The 20,910-nt window shown below is 32.9% G+C and overlaps 2 protein-coding genes across 4 annotated transcripts; both read left to right on the forward strand.

Moving 5' to 3' along the window:
• The first annotated feature begins 2,286 nt into the window (after positions 1 to 2,286).
• On the forward strand, positions 2,287 to 9,021 carry LOC144569140 (65-kDa microtubule-associated protein 8-like). Of its 3 annotated transcripts, none has more exons than XM_078319338.1 (11): positions 2,287 to 2,596; positions 4,114 to 4,317; positions 4,577 to 4,828; positions 5,477 to 5,686; positions 5,957 to 6,115; positions 6,336 to 6,498; positions 7,089 to 7,240; positions 7,559 to 7,646; positions 7,751 to 7,824; positions 8,217 to 8,291; positions 8,503 to 9,021. In XM_078319338.1, the coding sequence occupies exons 1-11, from the start codon at positions 2,513 to 2,515 to the stop codon at positions 8,743 to 8,745; spliced, it is 1,704 nt and encodes a 567-aa protein (XP_078175464.1). In that variant the 5' UTR covers positions 2,287 to 2,512; the 3' UTR covers positions 8,746 to 9,021. The 3 variants fall into 3 exon arrangements, with proteins under 3 accessions (XP_078175464.1, XP_078175466.1, XP_078175465.1); XM_078319340.1 differs by having other exon boundaries at positions 2,354 to 2,596; positions 4,114 to 4,321; XM_078319339.1 differs by lacking the exon at positions 2,287 to 2,596 and having other exon boundaries at positions 3,806 to 4,321.
• Positions 9,022 to 17,773: 8,752 nt separating this feature from the next.
• Positions 17,774 to 20,160, forward strand: LOC144569726 (putative carboxylesterase 18). The gene is made up of 4 exons (XM_078320194.1): positions 17,774 to 18,153; positions 18,286 to 18,632; positions 19,021 to 19,283; positions 19,805 to 20,160. Exons 1-4 carry the CDS (start codon positions 17,886 to 17,888, stop codon positions 19,956 to 19,958), a joined length of 1,032 nt encoding a protein of 343 aa, XP_078176320.1. The 5' UTR covers positions 17,774 to 17,885; the 3' UTR covers positions 19,959 to 20,160.
• The last annotated feature ends 750 nt before the right edge of the window (positions 20,161 to 20,910 follow it).

Consider the following 20,910-nt stretch of genomic DNA (forward strand, 5'->3'; position numbering starts at 1 on the left):
CTGAGCCGTCCATTTCAATTGTGTTGAATCAGGTACTCCCAGAGGATACGAATCCATCTATAGGAGGGCTTGACCCCCATCTCTCCGCCCATGTATATTTAGCCAAAGAATCATGTTCAGTAATCAATATAAATCTATCCCCAGTAATTTTCAAGTTTCAACTTAAAATAATTATTTGTATCTTTTTTTAATATAAAAGTTGAAGAAGCCCACTGATTGCATAACGAAAGCATTATTGTTTTTACTAAGAGGATACCAAATCACTGGTACCTCTATCAAAAGAAATTAAAACTGTATTACCTTTAAAATTACATTGTTTAGTTAAAGCTAAAGAAGTTCATGCCAAACCACATACAAGTTTCAACAACAAAATTACACAGTAGTATGTGGAGTAGAACTAGGGTGTTCTTAAGTTCACTATAATAACTCTCTGGTGAAGTCAAGTCTGAATCGGATTCAAATGACTAATTTTAACAGTCGAAACCCGTCTACCTTACGAGTAATGCGTCTACATGTAAATTTTTCTTAATTTTGAAATTAATTTTGCATAGAGTCAAGTGATAAAAAAAATGAATGCATTAAAATTAATTTATTAATCTTCTAATTTGACTGCTTGACTTTATACTAAATTAATTCAAATATTTAAAATTTTCATATGTAGACGCATCACTCGTAAGGTAGACGGATTTCAACTGTTCGAATTCGTTATTTGAAATAGATTCAATTAGTTTTAAACTTGAGTTCACCAAAAAAAAACTTGGTGAATTTAGGAACACCCTAGTTTTACTCTTAGTATGTGTGATCAGAATCAGAGGGCAGCCTATCAATTTTTTGGATTTCAGCCAAATCATTTAAGTATTAAAATACCAAAAAATAAGTAATGCAATGACAGGTGTGCACTTATCAGTCAGCCTGATTTGCTGTCAAAACACAGGGCATATATTTTGAAACAAAAGCATTTCTCTTATAATAATTTAAAGTAGTACGTTACATCAAGCAACGCGTGCTGAGCTTGTCACATTTCATTTTGGCACTCTCTATCGAAAGATAAAAAGCACCTCTCAACTGAATGGAAATTGGATCACACCATCTGATTTTTCTAATTTTTCACGATTGTTTGCTAGTGTACGAAAAAGGTGTTAACTCACCTCACCGGCCAATTCTCAAATTAAATTAATGAAAATAAAAAAAAATACTGGTCCCATTCGCACACCCTCCGTTCTCTCTCTCTCTCTCTCTCTCTCTCTCTCTCTCTCTCTATCCAGTAGTCTCTTCTTAACAAAGCTTCTTGCAGCTTTATAATTTATTTATTTTGCTCATGGCAAGGAGAACTTTTTATTTATAGAAATTATTTAAAAATAATATTGAAAAATAGATGGATTGCATATAGATTTCAATTTCGTAGAAGGAACTGAATCAATGATTCGGTTTCTTTAGCTGTCACATCATGCCACAAAACAACACAAAATACCATACGACAATTTCGGCTCCTAATCCTTTAGGTATGTTTGTTTGTCATGGAATTACATGTGATAAGATTTGACGGGAATGTGAATTCACTTTTGAAAATTTGAAAACTCATAAATTAGGATACATATGGAATTGATTATGAGAATATGTTAAAATGAGTGTTAGATTGTAACGTGGAATTAAATGTTTTAAAAAAAATATAACATATTTAAAATAAAAAAATGTACATAAATAATTAAATATTGTAAAAAAAATTGTACACAAATAATTAAATGTTTTTTTACAAAAAAATTGTAAAAAATAATATTTGAATATTCTACATAATATAATAAAATGTTGTACACAAAAATTTGTACAAAAAGTACTTTTCATCCATCAGACTAATATGATGTACAAAAATTATTTTTCATTCATTAGACGAGGACCCACCCACGTGGAGGAAGAGAGAGGAATTTGGGAAATTTTTTTTTTACTTGGACCTCTTTTTTTTCCATTATTTCAACTATTGGCGTGTGAGTTATGAGAATTTTTTTTGAGAAAAATCTGGGACAACGAACATGTTTTGAAAAAAAAAAAAAACAGTTCCATTGAGTACGAATTTCCACTAATTCCTACGTAAACCCATCCATCCGAACATGACCTTAATTTCACGAAGACGTACATGAACCATTGCCACAGAGAAAAATCGAGTAGCTAAAGGAACCGAATCAATAATTACCAAATAAAATTTGATTACACTCCATCCAATTCCCTAAATGATTTAAAAATAATTTCTATAAAATAAAAATGCATGGCAAGCACCTACCAAGGATATGGTACTTGTCTTGCACGCAAAACTCACATCTAAAGCCACCACTCCCACCTGCAATCATCTCTTTACTACACACACCATTTCTAGCTCTCACCTTTAATTCCTCCTTTTCACTCTCATGCACTGAGCAATGCTTAATTATGTTGCTACCAGAATTATCAGACATAATTCCCTCTTGAGCATCTATCGTCTCTGAAGAAAAAAAAAGGGAGATATATAGATATTCAAACGATGGGTTTAATGCAAATGGAAGCCAGATTACGCACCTCGCCACTGCCGGAGACTTCATGCGCATACTTGCTTCAAGAGCTCCAGGTCAATCAATTTGAAACTTCATTTATATATATATATATTGTGATGTTTTTGTAATCAATAAGTAAAAGGTTTGTACGTTGCATGATCTTATTTGATATGTATATATATATATATATATAGTGTGTAAATATATGCATAAGTGTGAATAAACATTTACATGGACAATTTTTGCTTCAATAAATATAAAGAGAGAGAGCCATTAATTGGAGTGCTACCGCGCGTACCGGACATCATTTGTCGGTGTAATTAAAATTCTGAATTGAATGTGTTGATCTCGTTTAAAATTTAATTGAAGTACCAACTACAATAATTCCTTTATCAAAGCAAAATCTAATCATAGGTCGGTTAACATATATATTTAATGCGTAAATTTCATAATTGGCTGTCTATTCTCTGTTCCAACTTCTTAATTGGGCATGCATACTTTTGGTTATAATTAAACTCACAATTCATTTACTAGAGGCTCCAACTGATACTTAAAGCAGACTGTTGAATAAGAAAATTTCATTATATATATATGAGTAATACATATGCAAAATTTATTAATTTTCGAATTTATTTAGTATAAAGTCAAGCAGTTTAAAAAATAAAGATTTATAAGTTAATTTTAATGCATATATTTCTCATAAATTTTTTGTGCTCTATCTGAAAGTGAGAGACATACAATAATATAATTAAGTGTTTAATAATAATTTTTTAAATATTAAATATGTAATTGTAAATTTGAAACAAAAATATGCAATTTTATATATTTTTTTTCACCAATAATAAAATCCAGTCCGATCCATTTATTACACTGGAAAATCCAAAAAGGGGCCCACTTTCAGTTTCAACAAAAGCGCCAAAATCCGTGAAGTCATTCGTTCTGAATTCTGATAACAATGGAGAAAGAAACGGACTCGGAGTGGACTCGGAGCTTGGACTTGGAGGCAATCAACCCGCCGCGGTTAGAGGATGCTGGCCTCGAAGACTGCGCGCTTCCATTGGAATCCATACTGGAGGCCTTCTCCAAAGCGGCCTCCATCACCTCCATTTCTCGCTTCTCCAACTCCGTCCACGACGCCGTTGATGAAGAAGATGATGAAGGATCACAAGTTGATCAGATCGAAGATGGAGGACAACCATCTCCAGTTCAAGAATGTAAAAGAGAAGAAGCTCAAGAGCAAGTTGATCAGATCGAAGATGGAGGACAACGATCTCCAGTTCAAGAATGTAAAAGAGAAGAAGCTCAAGAGGAAAATGACAGTACTGGAGGCGAGACGCTGCTGATGAGAACTGGAGAAGAAGAATGCGCTGAAGCGGATGAGAAAAAATGAGAGGGCTTGATTTTATTTGAATTAAATATTTCGGATAACTAGAATTATGAACTTTTAATTTAGTTGTTGCTTAAATTTGGTTTGGAAATCTTTGAAATTATGTGCTCCAGTTCAAAGTTTAATGTGGATGTAACAGTCAGGATTTGAATTTATGTACACTAGATGGAGTTTGGAATGATTTTGATTTGAAATTGCAAACAGATGATATGGGATGAAGTTGGATTTGAACAAGAAGAGAGAGAACGAATACTAGAAGAACTAGAACGAGAGTGTACAGAGGTGTACAAAAGAAAAGTTGATAGTGCAAACATGTCAAGAGCTAGGCTCCACCAAGCCTTGGCTGAGTCAGAAGCTGAATTAACCAACCTACTTCTCTCTCTAGGTGAAAGGTCCTTTCCTGGCAGAGTAAGTACGTTCTATGTTTTTTTTTTCCTTTATAATTTTCTAATTTAAGGAATTAAAATTATGTTCATAAATTTGTCTCAATAGAGCCTGTACCCAAAGTGTTTAGATATTGATATTGTTCACAAATTTGCTTCTGTTGTTCCTTTCTAGATAAGTTACAGGAACAACTATAACACCAACAATGTCCATTAACTAAACATATACATCTCATAAAATTAGACAAAATTTATCCTCAAGTAGATTATTTTTTTTGAAACAGCCTGAAAAGCTAATGGGGACACTTAAGGAGCAGCTTAATTCGATCACTCCAGCTCTTCAAGAGATGCAATTAAGAAAAGAAGCTAGGCTCAAGAGGTTGAAGGAGGTCCAAGAAGAGATCCATGTAATTGCCTCAGAAATTGCAGGGATACCAGATAACCATAATGAAATTATTGTAGTGAATGAAGGGGATCTCTCTATGAAAAAGCTTGATGAATTCCAAAATGAGCTGCAAAGGCTCAAGAAAGAAAAGGTGCATTTAATTTTTTTTTAACTAAAATATGGCAGAATATTATCTACTCACATCTATCATTTCAATTTGCAAGAACCAGCTCATATAATTTCTAATTAACATGCCACCTAATAGATACTTCAAATTGGTTGCAAATATTAAATGTAAAGTGTTAATTTCAATTATGAAAATTGAGGGGAAAGTAATTGATTGTGCTTTGTTAATTTTTCTGTATCTTATTCAGTTGATGTGCTAGATAGTTAGTATTTTGTCTTAATTTAGAGATAACACCACTGTACTCAATAATACTAAATGATAGTTAACGTGGTTTGACCAGTGAGTTCACGTCCGATAACATAAAAACGCTGCCATAAAAAAATGGCACCAGTTGCTCACTGCCCGAAAATTCAATGGTCAAAATTCCAAGTATATTTGTGGTGATTTTTTATCAGATGTAGTGCCTTATCGATCAGAGCTGTTGGATTTTGATCAAAATTCCAATGGGATCTTAGTATCTTACTCTTAGGGTTATTATTGATCAGGGCTGTTGAATTTTTGATCAGATGTGGTGCCTTATTTCTTATGGCAGCAAATATGAACTTTGTGACCAGTATGCTGTACCAAGTATATTTGTGGTCTTATTCTATAAATTCATTTGTTTTTTTGTAGAGTGATAGGTTACGCAAAGTCGAGGATCTAAAACAGGAAATTCATGAGCTAGCCATTGCAATGGGAATGGAACCTTCCATGATCATTTCTGACGTGCATCCCAGCTTGTCAGTTGGCGAGAAATCGAAGAATATCAGCGATTCCATTTTAAATATGCTAAATGTTACAGTCCAAAAGCTCAAAGAAGAGAAGCGGTTAAGAATGGAAAAGGTCAAGTTATAAGTGTTTTATGTCTATTTTTTGTCTCTAGAAAATCAAAATTTGAAAAGTTAAGGATATTGTACCATTTTTGCACACTGAAATTTGTACATATGTCATTTTTCTTGTTGATTTATATATTGCTGAGTTACTTATTTGTTTGTTCTTTCTCTTTCCCTGCACTAGCCATTATGTCATCAAACAAAATTTGGAATTTATTGAATAAACAAAATCAGAAAAGTGTATCGACAAATTATTAATAAAAATTATACAAAATTTCAGATTCGAGGCCTTGAGAAAGCACTGACAAGCCTTTGGAGCATTTTGGACATGAAGTTTGAAGAACGGCAGCCATTTGCGCACATTAAGCTTTTTGCTGCTTCAAATTCTTCATTTTTGGTTTTAAGTCCTGGAATCCTAGCAATTGACAAAATTGACCAGGTAAAGAAATTACTATTGCCAATTTGCTATACACAAAAGTGTCGCAGATAAATTGTTAGGATGTTGGTGTTGTTAACATCCAAACTATTGGGATTATTAAAAGCTAATATACCTACATTATTGATCCGTTCACACAGACCATTTGATTATTTTCAGATTAAATTTGAACAACTCTTCTGGTTTAGTCAAAATTGTTTAAGTGCTGAAAACAAATTAATAGGTTGAAGCAGAAGTAAAGAGACTGGACCAGCTAAAATCATCCAAAATGAAGGAGCTATTCTGGGCAAAGAGAATAGAGGTGGAGGAAATATGCAAAAAATCACACATGGAATTATTGCCCTCTCGATCTGATATGGATAATATCATGACACTTATAGTATCAGGTTAGCTTATATTGCATGTCACCTAGAGTTTGACATAGTTGCTAGCATAATAAAGTAGGTTATTAATTAGGTTGAAACTTGAAAGGGAAGTAACTAGCTTATATTGCTGAGCCTTTTTTCTTAATTAATCAGGTTATTAATTAGGTTGATTGCCTGGCTAGTCTTTCTTTAATTAAGAAAAAAGGCTCAGATATAACTGGCTCAAAAGAATTCACAAAAATTCTTTTCTGATAGCACCGTAGCAGCGGTTACAGAAATGTATCGCATAGGCACTCACGGCTTACAGCCACATGTGATCAGAATTCAGGCCATAGTCCTGTGACTTCTATTGGACCACAACTATTTGGATGTAAGGATGTTTAATCTAAAAGAAGTTTGTAATTAAGCCTCCATGCAATCAAATTTGGGTCACTACTTCCACAATTTATGCAGTTGCACCGCAGTATTTACAAATTGTCTCAATTAACCTTCAGTTAAGCAATGCTGATTTTTACACTTTCCCTCAAATTGACCTTCTGTTATTTTTTTTCTCACTTTCTCAAGTTTCCATTTGTGACAAGTAGCTTAAATTAAATTAAAATGAAATGAAGGGAAAATGGAACATGAAGAGCTACTAAATATAATGGAGGAATACATGTCGAGGGTCCAAGATGAAGCTGTTAGCCGAAAGGAAATAATGGACAAAGTTGAGAAGTGGATTTCGTCATGTGATGAGGAGCGCTGGCTTGAAGAATATAGCATGGTACTTATGCTTATCAACTAAGTTATAGACAGGTTGATTAAAGTAGGTCTTGTTTTATCTCGTTTGGGACCGGTCTGGTTAAGTCTTTTATTTGTTTGGAAGATTACCAGACCAAAATCAGTAACACAAATTTGTTGGGGTCAGGGATGTCAGTCTGACAGGTCTGGATTGTAATTGTCATCCCAGAGGTTTTTCACCATTTTATTCACAAATTTTAATTTACGAATATATTGAAGTTCTACGCACGACATGGTTGCTTTTTTGCTTTTACTTTTGCTTCTCTAAAAGAGTAATATATGATATATGGAACAAATTCAGGATGAGAAGAGATATTCAGTAAGCAGGGGTGCTCACAAGAATTTAAGACGAGCAGAGCGTGCTCGTGTAATGGTCAATAAAATTCCAGGTAATTTTGTAAAATCTAACTAAGATAAGAAATTTCCTTTAACTAAGATAAATAGTTTCCTGAAAGAGGATGAATTGGAGTTAAGTATTTAAATGAAAATGCAGGTTTGGTTGAAATGCTGGTGGAAAAGACCAGGAGGTGGGAAGAAGAACGGAAGAAAACTTTCTATTATGATGAGGTCAGAAAACATAAAATTTCTTCTACCATTAGTAGATTATGACTGATGGTACAAAGAACAGGATGACCTAGACCTACTTGGTTATACTGGTAAGGAGTACCTAAAGCCAATACCATTTAGCTCAAGTCTGTTATAAGTTTAAAAAAAAAATGAAAAATAAAAGCAAGCAGGATGTAAGTTTTGTAGTACCATTGTCACGGAATTGTCTTTGTACTGTGGTATTCAGGACCGTGCAGCAGTACTCTATGTTGCGCATTATGGTTTTTTTTCCATTTGGACCAAATGTTTAGGTCATTCTAAACTACATTATCAGTCACTGTTGAATAGAGATTATAATTTAGCAACATTTCTTCTTTATTCTTATTTTTTGTTTCAATTTATCAAATCATCAGATTCCTCTTTTGGCAATGCTTGAAGAGTATGCTTTGTTAAGGAAAGAGAAGGAAGATGAGAAATCCAGACAAAAGGTATGCTGTCTTTTTATTACATTAACTACGAAGTGCAACTTGGAAAAAAAAAATCTAAGTTCTGCAATAAGAGTTTAATTGTGCATATAATTTGGTTTTGCAATGTGGCATGATAAATGCAGTATGAGGGATGAACGGATATATGTTTTTCCTTTTTATTCATAATTGATTTAAGCCAACAAATGATTTTTTTTTTCCTTTTTATTGCCAGGAGAGAAAAAAGGTGCAATCCCAATTGATAAGGGGGCAACCATCTCCTATTTCATCAAGGCCATCAACTAGCGCAAGTCGACCTCCTTCAAGTAGAGGCTTCAACAGAACTTCTAGCTACTCTCCAACTTTTTCTAACAAGAGAATTTCTAGTGCAACTAATAATGCGCCAAGGCCTTCCAAATTGATTGCAGCTAAGAGAAGTCTCTTTATTGGCAAAGAAGACAATGCATTCGAGATTTAGACATGAATTTGGCTGCACCATCTCCTTTTAACTCTTTTATTCATTCTTTCTCACTTGTTTCTTTAACATAACATATGGTGTGTGGGTTTTTTTTTTTTTTTGTAAAAAAAAATATATTTGTGTGCTGTTCAAGATGATTAGGTTGTGTTCTCCCTGATTTTATTTTTCTTTTGGAGTTGTTTTTCCTGAAGTTGCATGTAATGTGTAAGATGAGGATTGATATTGTGTATAGATACCCTTTCTAAAGTGATTTTATTTTCTACTGTACATTTAAAAGGACTATGTTTCTTGTTTGCTTTTCCACGATCCGAAACAGTTTTGAAGAGTAATGGTTTTCGTGTCGTCAACAATTTTTTGACGAGGCATGCTTGGCGTAGTGAGGGCCATTGAAAATATCATTAAAAATTTCAAATATCATAATGGCCATTGAAAATTAAAAATCAGAAAATTTAAAATATCATTAACATCAGCGTGGTCAAATATTTAACGTTCATACGACGCTAAAATGAAATATCACCCATGAATTGGAGTGGATTTGCTGTCCGATTCGTTGCACCGTAACAAGAATCTCCGTGTATACGTGTCAAAGAGATGTACCCAAGCCACTTTATTCTATTCATATTCATTGGCGGATTCAGAATTTTTCGTCAAAAATATCAAATCGAGTTTAAATCCATTAACTAATTGAATATTCGATAAAAAACAATGCTCTGACTTATAATTTTAATTACCAATCATAATTCAATAATTTTTTTTTATTTTAACACTAAATTTAACTCGAATTATAAATCAAACATGCAAATGGGAGCAAAAAAATTTCTTGAGAGAGGAAAAGTCAATCAGTACCGATAGATCACCACTAAAACTCAAAATTCAGAAAAACGGCTGCCCTCTCCCCCCATTACATACTGGGTCTACCCCTGTTCATTACCATTAAAAATATAAAAAGATAAAGATAGACACAACACACAAGTGAAGAAAGCAAGGACGAGCTTTTCTTTGTCATCACTGTTTTTTTTTCTTTTTCTTTTGGTCATCACTGTACTGTTTTTTTTTTTTAACATTTCAAATTGCATTGCCGAAATCCGTGTTTGACAGATGATAACTCATGGACGCTATTTAATTTCATGTTTCATGGATGCCAAATAGTTTGTCATTCGTCCGATGTTGAATTTTTTCAGTAATATTTTTAGATCTATAATTTTTAAAATTTTCGATGACCTGTTTTGTGATTTTTTCAATTTTTTATTTATTTGTTATTAAAAACAATTCGGCAGTTCGGATCCTCCAAACTACCAAATTCTGTTGAAACGAGAGAAATTTAAAGTCAACATAATAGAATATCAAAAAAAAAAAAACATATTTGTCAGCTAAATGTATTTTTTGAGTAAAGTTGGAGGTCAAGTCACCTAACATTTTAATACTCGTGTTATTTTTTTTGTGAAAAAAATACTCTTGTTATGAGTTCGAAATTTTGATGAAAAATATTTTTTTTTATTATAATTTTAAATTCATAATCTCTCACGTAAAGACTGTGTCTTTGCCACTAGATTAAATGCTAGTTCTTTTGTCAACTACATGTAAAACTGTAACTTGACTCATATCAAAACAGTTAAGCTGAATCGAGCCAAGCTTCAGTTGACCTGTCGAGTTGAGTCAGCTCGTTTGTAGAGTGAGTAACACATTTTTTTTTTAAAAAAAAATTCACTGATTTGATGTTATGAGCTGTGTATAGACCACATGCCAAAATTTTTTTTTCTATATATATTTTTTTTTCAATGAGCTTTATTTTTCATGATGAATAATAAGAAGATAGTTAAAGAATCAGAATTTTTGTTTTCTTACAACGAGTTGAAACACGATTTGAGTCAGTACAGAGTACAGACTGAACTACATCAAAATTAAACTTATAACAACTCGAATTAAAATCAAACGAGTTAATTACGGACTTCTCCCAACTACAGTCACATAATTCGCATTTTATTCGTTTTTTTATATTTTCGAACCGAACTTTGAATAAAACGCAGAATAATGTATAATACATTTTATTCGCAAATAATACACGAGTCACAAATTATTTGAGAGAAAAATGTGAAATTTTTTTTTTTTAATTTTTTTAGTTTTTTTTTTTGCTTTTTTATTTATTATACCAAATTATTCCCGAATTATACCCGAATTACGAATTTTTAACTCCGCTGAATTAAACTCGAACTATTTATTTATCACTATGCTCCAAAGTCCGAACGGATCTTGAACCACAAGTTATGAGTTCTTGACAGCCTAACTAGCTACGCTCACATTTCACTTGCAAACATATTGGCGACATGTTTTTTGTATTTTTTTTTTATATATCAACCGTATTTTTACAAATGCTACCTTCATTAAAGTGCCTACGGACTTCATGTCAAGTCTTCTTAATTTTCTATTAACAAGTCGATTAAAATTAAGTATCGTTCTTGCATCAACAAGTATTAACTAAGTTTGAATAAAATCTTAATTGTTAGGTGTGGAGCGCACATACTTGGAACTTCAAAAATATAGTAATTAGATTACGTCAGTATGGACAAAATAACAAAAATAAAAATACCAAAAAACTGAAAAAATATAAAAAAAAAAGATTTCAATATTTATTATTTATTATAAACTAATTAGTTTGTATAATATGAGTAGAGTTAAAATGATCCATTATTTTCGTAAATCAATCATTCCTCAAATATTTATCGGCCATTTTTATTAATACCCTAAATTTTTTTTTTTTTTAAAATGTCCATGCCATCTGTTTTTTCTTTTTCAAAACTGCCCCGACTGCCAGGCCTATGGGCGGCCCAATAAACCAACTAGACGCCCCATGCAGAGGCGGGCTAGTCCACTAGCGGACCACCCCGCAGTCCTCTATTTTTTATTTTTATTTTTTTAGAGATATTAATATTTTGATTTAAATAATTTTGTGAAGAAAAAGTTTTCTTGTTTAGAGTGTACGTCAAAAAATAAGACATTTGATATATTTATGAAGTGATGTCGTAACTCTTTACTACGATTTATACAGGATACGTGCATGGGATATAGTTATGAAGTTTTCTTGGCCTAGATTCTTAATAATTTATTTTATTCAAATATACACAAGAAAATATAGTTAAATTGCCTCAATGATGTCAACTTTTTTTTTTTTTAGAGAATAATTGGATTATTTGATTATTGTCGACATATACCATTTGTTCGGAGATAGGCAAACGAACACAATGAATAGTAAATGCATTTTAAAATAAGTATATGAATAATTCTTGAATAATCTCTTAGGCTTTTGACTAAACAAAATACAGATCGTTGTACGTCTACCGTTGAACGAAAACTTAAACTGAATTTTTGAGGCACTAAATGACATTTTTTTTGAAATTCTGATGTTTCGAATGCAACGATGCCCGGGATCTCCCCTGGGCAAAATCGGATCCGTCTCATCCCCCCATTTCTGAAAAGTGGTCATACGCACAAATCCGACTTTTCTAGCCAAAGTTATGGCTGTTTAAAGTTTTTTTGAAAGCTGAACTTTAAAAATTCATAACTAACTGTAGAAAAATCCAAATAAATTGAAATTTGTGTCAATTCTGTGTATTTTTGAATGCTCTACATGGGGTGTAATCACTTTTACATTTTGGTCCCTGTATCAGTCCAGACCTCTGCTGGTAAATCAGTCCAGACTGGCCATTGGCCAGTCTGGACTGATACAGGGACCAAAATGCAAAAGTGATTTAAGTAGTACATGTGACAGTCTGAAATGTCTAATAGGATCCTGGCCAGTCTAGACTGATACAGGGACCAAAATGCAAAAGTGATTTGAGTAGCACATGTGACAGTCTGAAATGTCTAATAGGATCCTTGAGTGTGGAATTCAGATCCTAGATACCTGAGGTTCAATTATAAAATATGAACCATTTTTTTAACTTGGTACGCATCTTGAAATAGACTCTTATATTTTCTTAATACATTGAATTTATTTCGGCTGAGAATTAATCTGGACCGTCTATATAAATTGCACCTCAGGTCCCATAAGATACGGATTCTTTGAGTGTGGTGTTCCGGTTTGCTCTTTTATTTTTTTGAGTGGTGATTTGACGAAAGTAAAACGTTGATTTGACAAAAGTTAAAACAATGCATGTGAGCTGCAGATTTGATTTCCATGTGCGTATCCTGTATAAATCGTAGTAAAGAGTTACGACATCACTTAAATATATCAAATATCTTATTTTTTGGCGTACACTCTAAACAAGAAAACTTTTTCTTCACAAAATTATTTAAATCAAAATATTAATATCTCTCTAAAAAAAAAATAGAGGACCGCCTCTGCAGGGGGCGGTCCGCTAGTGGATTGGCCCACCTCTGCATGGGGCGGTCTGGTGGGTTTATTGGGCCGTCCGTGAACCTGGCGGTCGGGGTAGTTTTGAAAAAAAAAAAACAGATGGCAGGGCATTTTTAAAACTTTCTTTTTTTTTTTTTGGGGGGGGGGGGGGGGGGGGGGGGGTATTAATAAAAATGGTCGAATATTTATCTCAGTTTTCAAAGTCTAAACAGTTAATCCGAGGTGCATAACATGATCTTCATATTAAAATGGTACTTATAAATCAAATTTTATATTTTTTTGTGTATTTTTTTTTACTATCTTGTAGATAGGCACAATATGGTAATTTTTTTGAAAGGCAGTGATTTGTGCCTATATGAACAAATGGTAATTTCTCCTTCAAATATATAAATTTGGTCTTCACATTTTAATACAGAGGTCACATTGAGTGGTTCAAATTGACTGTTTGAATTTTTGAAATGAAAATAAGAATGTAAGATATAATTGGGGCACAAAAATAATTAAACATTTTATCCCTACTAATGTAAAATACAATTTATAATAAATTTATATAAGTTTTCTTTATCAGATCATGGAAAATTTGATAATTTTCTTCAATTACTAGGTTTTTTTTTTAAATTTATAAACAATCCAAAACAGAAAATAAATGAAAAGAAGTAACTAATATAATGTTGTTAAACTAGACAAAATAGATTAAAAAAAAAAGAGAGAGAAGAGATTCATAATCCAGTTAAATAAAAAGGGAGCATCTAGCTATCCCCCGTAACAATCCCCCATTTCATCCCCCAGTCATTAACTACTTCAATAACTACTAACTACCTAGGGGGACCACTTACTATTGGGGACCACATAATATTTGAAAGATTTTACAACTGGCGCGCGCAAGTATTCATCTATAATGCATCAAGTATTCATCTATAACACATAAAGTATTCATACCTAATATATCAAGTATTTTAAAAAAAAAACTGGACACGTTTTTAGAGGTGAGATTTTTTTTTCTTCGTTCAATCTAATCAATATTTCTGACGATCGGTGAGGAATTTTGCAAATCTAAAACCACGAATGTTTTTGACATAATTTATCTTTAAAATGAGATCCATGATAATATACTTTCGAGTTGTCCGTTGTACAAGTATTCATCATTATCGAGAAAGTATTCATCCTCGTCGTGCAAGTGCAAATATAGAAACTGGACACATCACTCATCCATCTTTTACACGTTTTTAGAGGTGTTTTTTTTTCTCCGTTCAATATAATCAATATTTCTGACGATCTATGAGGAATTTTGCAAATCTAAAACCACGAACGTTTTCTACATAATTTTATCTTTCAAATGAGATCCATGATGACATACTTTCGAGTTGTTCGTTGCACAAGTATTCATCTCTTATCGAGAAAGTATTAATCCTCATCGTGTAAGTGTAAATATAAAAACTAGACACATCACTCATCCATTTTTTTACATGTTTTTAGAGGTGGGTTTTTTTTTTCTCCGTTCAATCTAACCAATATTTCTGACGATCTGGGAAGAATTTTGCAAATCTAAAACCACGAACATTTTCTACACAATTTTATCTTTCAAATGAGATCCATGATGACATACTTTCGAGTTGTCTGTTGCACAAGTATTAATATCTTGTCACGCAAGTATTCATTTATACACATTGAAGTATTCATAACTAAGACATGAAGTATTCATTCAATATCTTTATTTTTTTCAAAATTTGTTTTTATGTCATTTATTTAATACGCAGTGGCATAATTCACCATTAATAAAGCTTTGTTCTTTGCAAAACTCGCTACTTCATGAGGAAGAGGAACATAAACATGAAAAAGATTAATTGCATATACATATACAAAATTATTTTGATACGATCGACAGTGACGGATCTGATCCGGTAGAGACGTGCTTTAGTATTCATTCAAACACATTGAAGTATTCATTCATACACGTTGAAGTATTCATTCCTGGCAGAGGCATGCTTGATTGGGATGGAGTGACGGATGATCTCCGGCAGAACGTTCGCTAGAGCAGGAGCAGCAGGCATAGAGGGAAAAAACCGATGCGAAAGTGTAAGAGTGAGGGAGCTTATTGTATTTATCATTTCGAGGTGGGAGAGGGAGGGGAGCTTATCAATGGAAAAACGGAGGTGGAGGAGGAGGTGGGATGCGGAGGTGGGAGAAAGAGGTAGAAGCGGAGGTGAGGTGAGGTGAAGGTGAGAGAGGGAGGTGGGAGGCAGAGGTGGGAGAGGGAGGCGGAGGCGGAGGTGGGAGAAGAAGATGAAGGTGGAAGAGGAAAATAGAGGTGGAAGAGAAAGGGAGAAAGAAGAAAGAAATAAAGGTTGTTAGAAATAGTAGTTATAGTTATAGTTAAAATAGAAAGTTAGTTGGGGGATGAAATGGGGATGGATAGATGGAGGATATTATAATTACCCAAATAAAAATAAGTGAAAAAGGTAAGTAACTGACTCAACAAAAACCTTAATCTGCGAATTAACTTATGATCCATTGGGTCCCACCCGACAGACCCATCCATCCTCAATTCCTCATTCTCCTTCTATATTTAATACAAAACATACAGAATTACAGATCAAAGATCCCTGCTCTTCACCCTAGGGGTGCTAATGAGTCGAGCCGGCTCGCGAATCAATGAGTTGAGCGCCTCAATATTTCATAACGAATCGGACTCGAAACTGAAAAAAGTCCAAACTCAACTCGGCTCGTTTTTGAAATAAAAAACTCGACTCGGTTCGGCTCATGTAAACACTTGGCTCGATTCGGCTCGACTCGTGAGCCGGCTCATAGTTTTACTTATTTTCCTTCAAATGCAAACGATTGATCATATTTATGAGAAACTGCATCATTTATCTTAGCTAACAACGGTTGATTTGTCTGAGAAATATTCATTTATATACATTGACATAGGTCAGAATATTCAAATTTTTTTCTAAATTTCATTTTTTTTTCAAATTTCAATTTTTTTTTCCAAATTTCAATTTTTTCGGATGTCAAATTTTTTTCCCAAATTAATATTTTTTTTTCAAATTTCATTTTTTTTCGAATGTCAAATTTTTTTCAAATTTCAACTTTTTTTTCCAAATTTCAATTTTTTTTCAAATTTCAAATTTTTCCAAATTTTAATTTTTTTTCAAATTTCAAATATTTTTCCGAATTTCAATATTTTTTGAAATTTTTTCGAATGTCAAATTTTTTTTTTTCCAAATTTCAAATTGTTTTTAATCACAATATTATTCACATAAAAAAATTCTGTCCGATAACCCAGTGGACGCGTGGTGTTCGTTTATAGGTCAGAATATGCTTGGGCGGGCCCAAAGCTAGCTTGACTTCATAATTTACTGATACAGAGCATTCATAATTTACTGATAGTTTGTCTTTAATTACCTTATCCAAATCAAAATTTACTGTTACATCTCAACATTGCCTTATCCGTATTAATTTACTGTTAGATCTCAACATTGCATTATCCATATTAAAATTTACTGTTACATCTCACATCTACCCTCTAATGGCAAATATGAATCAAACATCAACTAAAAATATGAGCCAACTCGCGAGCCGAGTCGAGCCGAATTTTTTATTTCAAAAGCGAGCCGAGTTAAGAGCCGAATCATTCGACTACAATTAACGAACCAAGCCGAATTTGAGCCGAATCTTAATCATTAGCAGCCCTACTTCACCCTATGTCCCTATTCCCTGATTTCTCTTCCAATTACCAATCAATCACATCACCTTTCATTTTCAATAATGGGTACAATACCTTATGAAAGGCCTGGCTTCATGAAAATATATGTGGATAATATATTTCATAGATAATATATGTGAATAATATATATTAGTGTAGAATTAGAATGATCTTAAGCTCATCAATTTCTCTAATAAACTTAACTCCAAACTCAATTGAAATGACTTCAAACAACGAATTTCAAACTATTAAAACCGTGTCAAATTTATAATTTTTGACTTAACTTGGTACAAAAAATAATTGTTAATTTTAATGTATTTTTTATTATTTTTTGAATTAGGTGCGTAATAAAAGATGTTTTTATTATCTTTAGTTACATCCCATCCAGCGGAGAGAAAATTAATGCGGACCTACCGACCTTTCTAGAAGATGCCTTAGCATTTATTCCTCATTCAACCGCTTGTAAATTGTTAGTTAGAGTGTCATTATTATGTCCCACCATTAATGAATTTGTGAAAAACAAAAATTACATAACTCTACATGGTGAAAAAGCTTCTCCTGTTCATTTTTTTTTTTTTTTTTTTGAGAAAAGACAAGGACAAAGTCTTTTGCTTAGTTAATTTGGATAAATTCAAGATGGTTTCAAACTAAAACCAATTACAAAAACAAAGTTCTTCAAAACAAGCTCAACCTTGTTGAGTCCTATAAGAAAACAAAAAGAAAAGAAAAGTTTCTAATACATTTAAATGCTAAAATAATTATAATAATTTCGGCACTAATATTTTCGCACAACCTTCTTCTAATGAAATAGTGAGGATCCCGTATCTCCACGTCAATCTTCTTCAATTCCAAATAACAGTCATTAATACATTTTCTTTTTTCTTTTTTCCTTTCTAACTAGACATCTTAAATGGAAAAGAAAGCAATAATGAATTGACCAGCAGGCAGTACATCTTGTCCTGAGGTAGATAGTGGACTTGTGGTCCTCCATGAAATTAAATCAACATCACAAAGCAAAGCAAATGCACCAGAAAACCAGTAAATACCACACAACCACTGAAACACATTGAGAGCCAGAATATGGGAAACAAATCAAGCTCACAACCACCCATGAAATGGCCACAAATGCCCTGGACAGATCGGCTGCTTCTCTCCCTGGTCACCCGTCTGCGCGACGTTACGTGCCACCACAATGGCACTGTCAACCGCCGCTTGTTTCCATTTCTTGATCATTGCACTGCTGCTAATCCCAACCCAGTTGAAGGGGTCTGTACTTCTGATATAACCATTGATTCCTCTTGTAACCTGTATGTTCGTGTGTTCATGCCGTCTGATCCTTCCATTCAAGGTATATATTTGATTTTACTGATACCATAAATTTATATTATAGTTCAAATAGCTGTATCATGTTTACCATGCATACGAGCGTAATATTAAGAAGCATTTGTTTTTAAGTTATTAAATTTTTTATGAATGACAGGAAGGCCGATCCCGGTGATAGTGTACTTCCATGGTGGTGGATTTAGTTTTTTCTCTTCTTCTTCCCCACCGTACGATGCTTTGTGTCGTAGGATTTCTCGTGAGATATGTGCAGTTGTAGTTTCGGTGGATTACAGGCTAGCGCCAGAACATAAATACCCTGCAGCGTATGATGACGGTATTAATGTTCTAAGATTTTTAGATTCTGACAGGCTCGGCTCCATCGAAACTGTGACTGATTTACAGTTGGATTTTGGAAACTGTTTCCTTGCCGGCGATAGTGCTGGTGGGAATATTGTTCACCATGTCGCTCGTCGGTGGGCTGCTAGTACTCGAGATTGGAAGAAGGTCATTTTAGATCTTTGCGAGATTATATTATTTTCGTTCCATTACATATATGGTTTAAATTGTTCCTTATATTCTCATAGTATTATGTGTGCCCGCCCCTATATTTTTTTTATTTACCAGTTAATTTTATGGCTCTTAGTTCAAAACAAGAGGGAAGAATTAGCATCTGTACTCTTTAAAAGTTCCTTGTATCAGCATACACTTTCTAATTATCTATGGATTTGGAGAACTCATTAGCAAAAAAGGAGGTAGAAGCAAAATTGACTCCATTAGCAATAAATTCTAGTTCTTCTAGCATAATTAGAGCAAGAATCAGATAATTTTCTGTTAAAATTTGTAAATCACACAAGCAAAAGTACTAAGCATGTGTGAGTTGAAATTTTGCCAGGTTCAATTAGCAGGAGCAATACTGTTGCAGCCATTTTTTGGTGGAGAGGAGAGAACAGAATCTGACATTAGACTAGATGGGGCACCTATAATTTCTATGGAGAGGGCGGATTGGGCATGGAAGTCATTCCTGCCGGAAGGTGCAAATCGAAATCACGAGGCAGCACACGTCTTCGATTCAATAAAAGCCGGGATTGAGGAGGCGTTTCCACCGGCATTGGTGGTTGTCGGAGGATTCGATCCTCTTCATGATTGGCAGCTACGGTATACATGTTTTAAACTAAATTTTATATTTGTCTAGATATTAAGCTATGAGGAGGATTTCAATGCCTCATGTCTTTCATACCTCATGTTTTATATCTTCATTTTTAAAGTCTAAATTGTCGATCTGAACCGTTCAACATGATATCTATACTAAAATAGGGTTGGAATGAAATTTTATAATTTTTGAATTTTTTACTAATTTTAAGATGGATAGAAAATCATTGTTTTTTGAACAATAAAAAAATAGTGATTTTGTATCTATTTTAAAAATTAGTAAAATATTTCCAAAAATTATAAAATTTCATCCCCAGGCGTTATTTAATATAGATATCATATTGAGTGATTTGGATCAACGGTTTTGACTTTGAAAACAAAGATATAAAATATGAGATATGATGTGGTATGAAAAAAATGAGGTATTGGAACCCTCCTCTATGTACATCACATTTTTAAGTGTTTGCTCACAAATATACAGTGTAATATTAAATTTATGTAGCAGATTGAGCTTGTTGTTTATACAGATACTATGAAGCGCTAAAAGAGAAAGGAAAAGAAGTGAGATTAGTGGAGTATCCAGATGCCATTCATGCATTTTATCTTTTTCCAAAACACAATGACAACACAAAGCTGATGGAAGAGATGAAGGGGTTTGTTCAAGCAAATCGGTCAATCTAGCGCACTTGTCTCTACAACTTTGTTTTATTGATTATATTTCAATTTATTTGAAGTCAATTTTCTTCTTCTGTATCAAACAAGAATTGAAAAGTTGGTAGTTTAGATGTTTAGTCATTTCTACTTTAGATTTCAAAATAAAACTAGAAGATATGATCTACATTATTTTTTTTATAAACATATAAGACATGATATTTTGATTTTATTTTACTTATTATTAAGAGCTTACAAAAATACATCGATGTAGATAAATTCTGAACGCTAATTTTTTCAACTCATTGATTCATATAAAATAAATTCGAAAAGTAATAAAGTTTTATGTCCATGTAGAAAATAATAATATAGATCACATCTAACAATTTATTTTAACATATAAATTTAAATTTTTTGTTATTAAACAAAACAAAAAATTGGAGGCATGGATGCATGATGGATGCTCAAAAATGAAGATATACTTTTTTAGTAACGATTGAAGGTGAAATCATCCAACTATTTAATATTTATAAAAAAAATGAGAAATTGGTTATTTGTCACTCCAAAACTTTCAAATTGTAAAAATGACATCCCAAAATATGAAATTATAAAAATACCACTCCAAACTTCATTAATTTGTAATATTACTACTCCAAATAATTAATGATTAAATACCCTCCCTTCTTCTCCAGTCTCCTCTTCTTCATTTTCGGCAGTAATGGTTAGCAATTTGTGCCCGTATTTCCCCAACTCACTTGAGATGGATATATTTACCAAATTTTTTTTTTTTCCTGGTAATACACTATATTTGTCGAAGAACACCATACAAACGTATATTTTTTTTAGTATTCTACCTACCTCTAACTTCCAGTTCAGGCACAAAAATTGGCAAATGAGGTTGAATAAATTGTTTTAAATAAGCAAATGAACAAGGACACAAATATTCATGTAAAATATGTTTTTAATTAAATTATTCATCCAC

This window comes from Carex rostrata, chromosome 18 (assembly GCF_964058835.1).
Source record: "Carex rostrata chromosome 18, lpCarRost1.2, whole genome shotgun sequence".
NCBI lineage: Eukaryota > Viridiplantae > Streptophyta > Magnoliopsida > Poales > Cyperaceae > Carex > Carex rostrata.

Bases quoted from the DNA above. Each gene is read 5' to 3' on its own strand.
- LOC144569140 (XM_078319338.1), top strand. From the start codon at position 2,513: ATGGGTTTAATGCAAATGGAAGCCAGATTACGCACCTCGCCACTGCCG. The intron at 7,241-7,558 runs GTACTTATGCTT...GAACAAATTCAG, and splicing joins GGCTTGAAGAATATAGCATG to GATGAGAAGAGATATTCAGT. The intron at 7,825-8,216 runs GTCAGAAAACAT...TCAAATCATCAG, and splicing joins AAACTTTCTATTATGATGAG to ATTCCTCTTTTGGCAATGCT.
- LOC144569726 (XM_078320194.1), top strand. From the start codon at position 17,886: ATGGGAAACAAATCAAGCTCACAACCACCCATGAAATGGCCACAAATG. The intron at 18,154-18,285 runs GTATATATTTGA...TATGAATGACAG, and splicing joins GTCTGATCCTTCCATTCAAG to GAAGGCCGATCCCGGTGATA. The intron at 18,633-19,020 runs GTCATTTTAGAT...AAATTTTGCCAG, and splicing joins GTACTCGAGATTGGAAGAAG to GTTCAATTAGCAGGAGCAAT.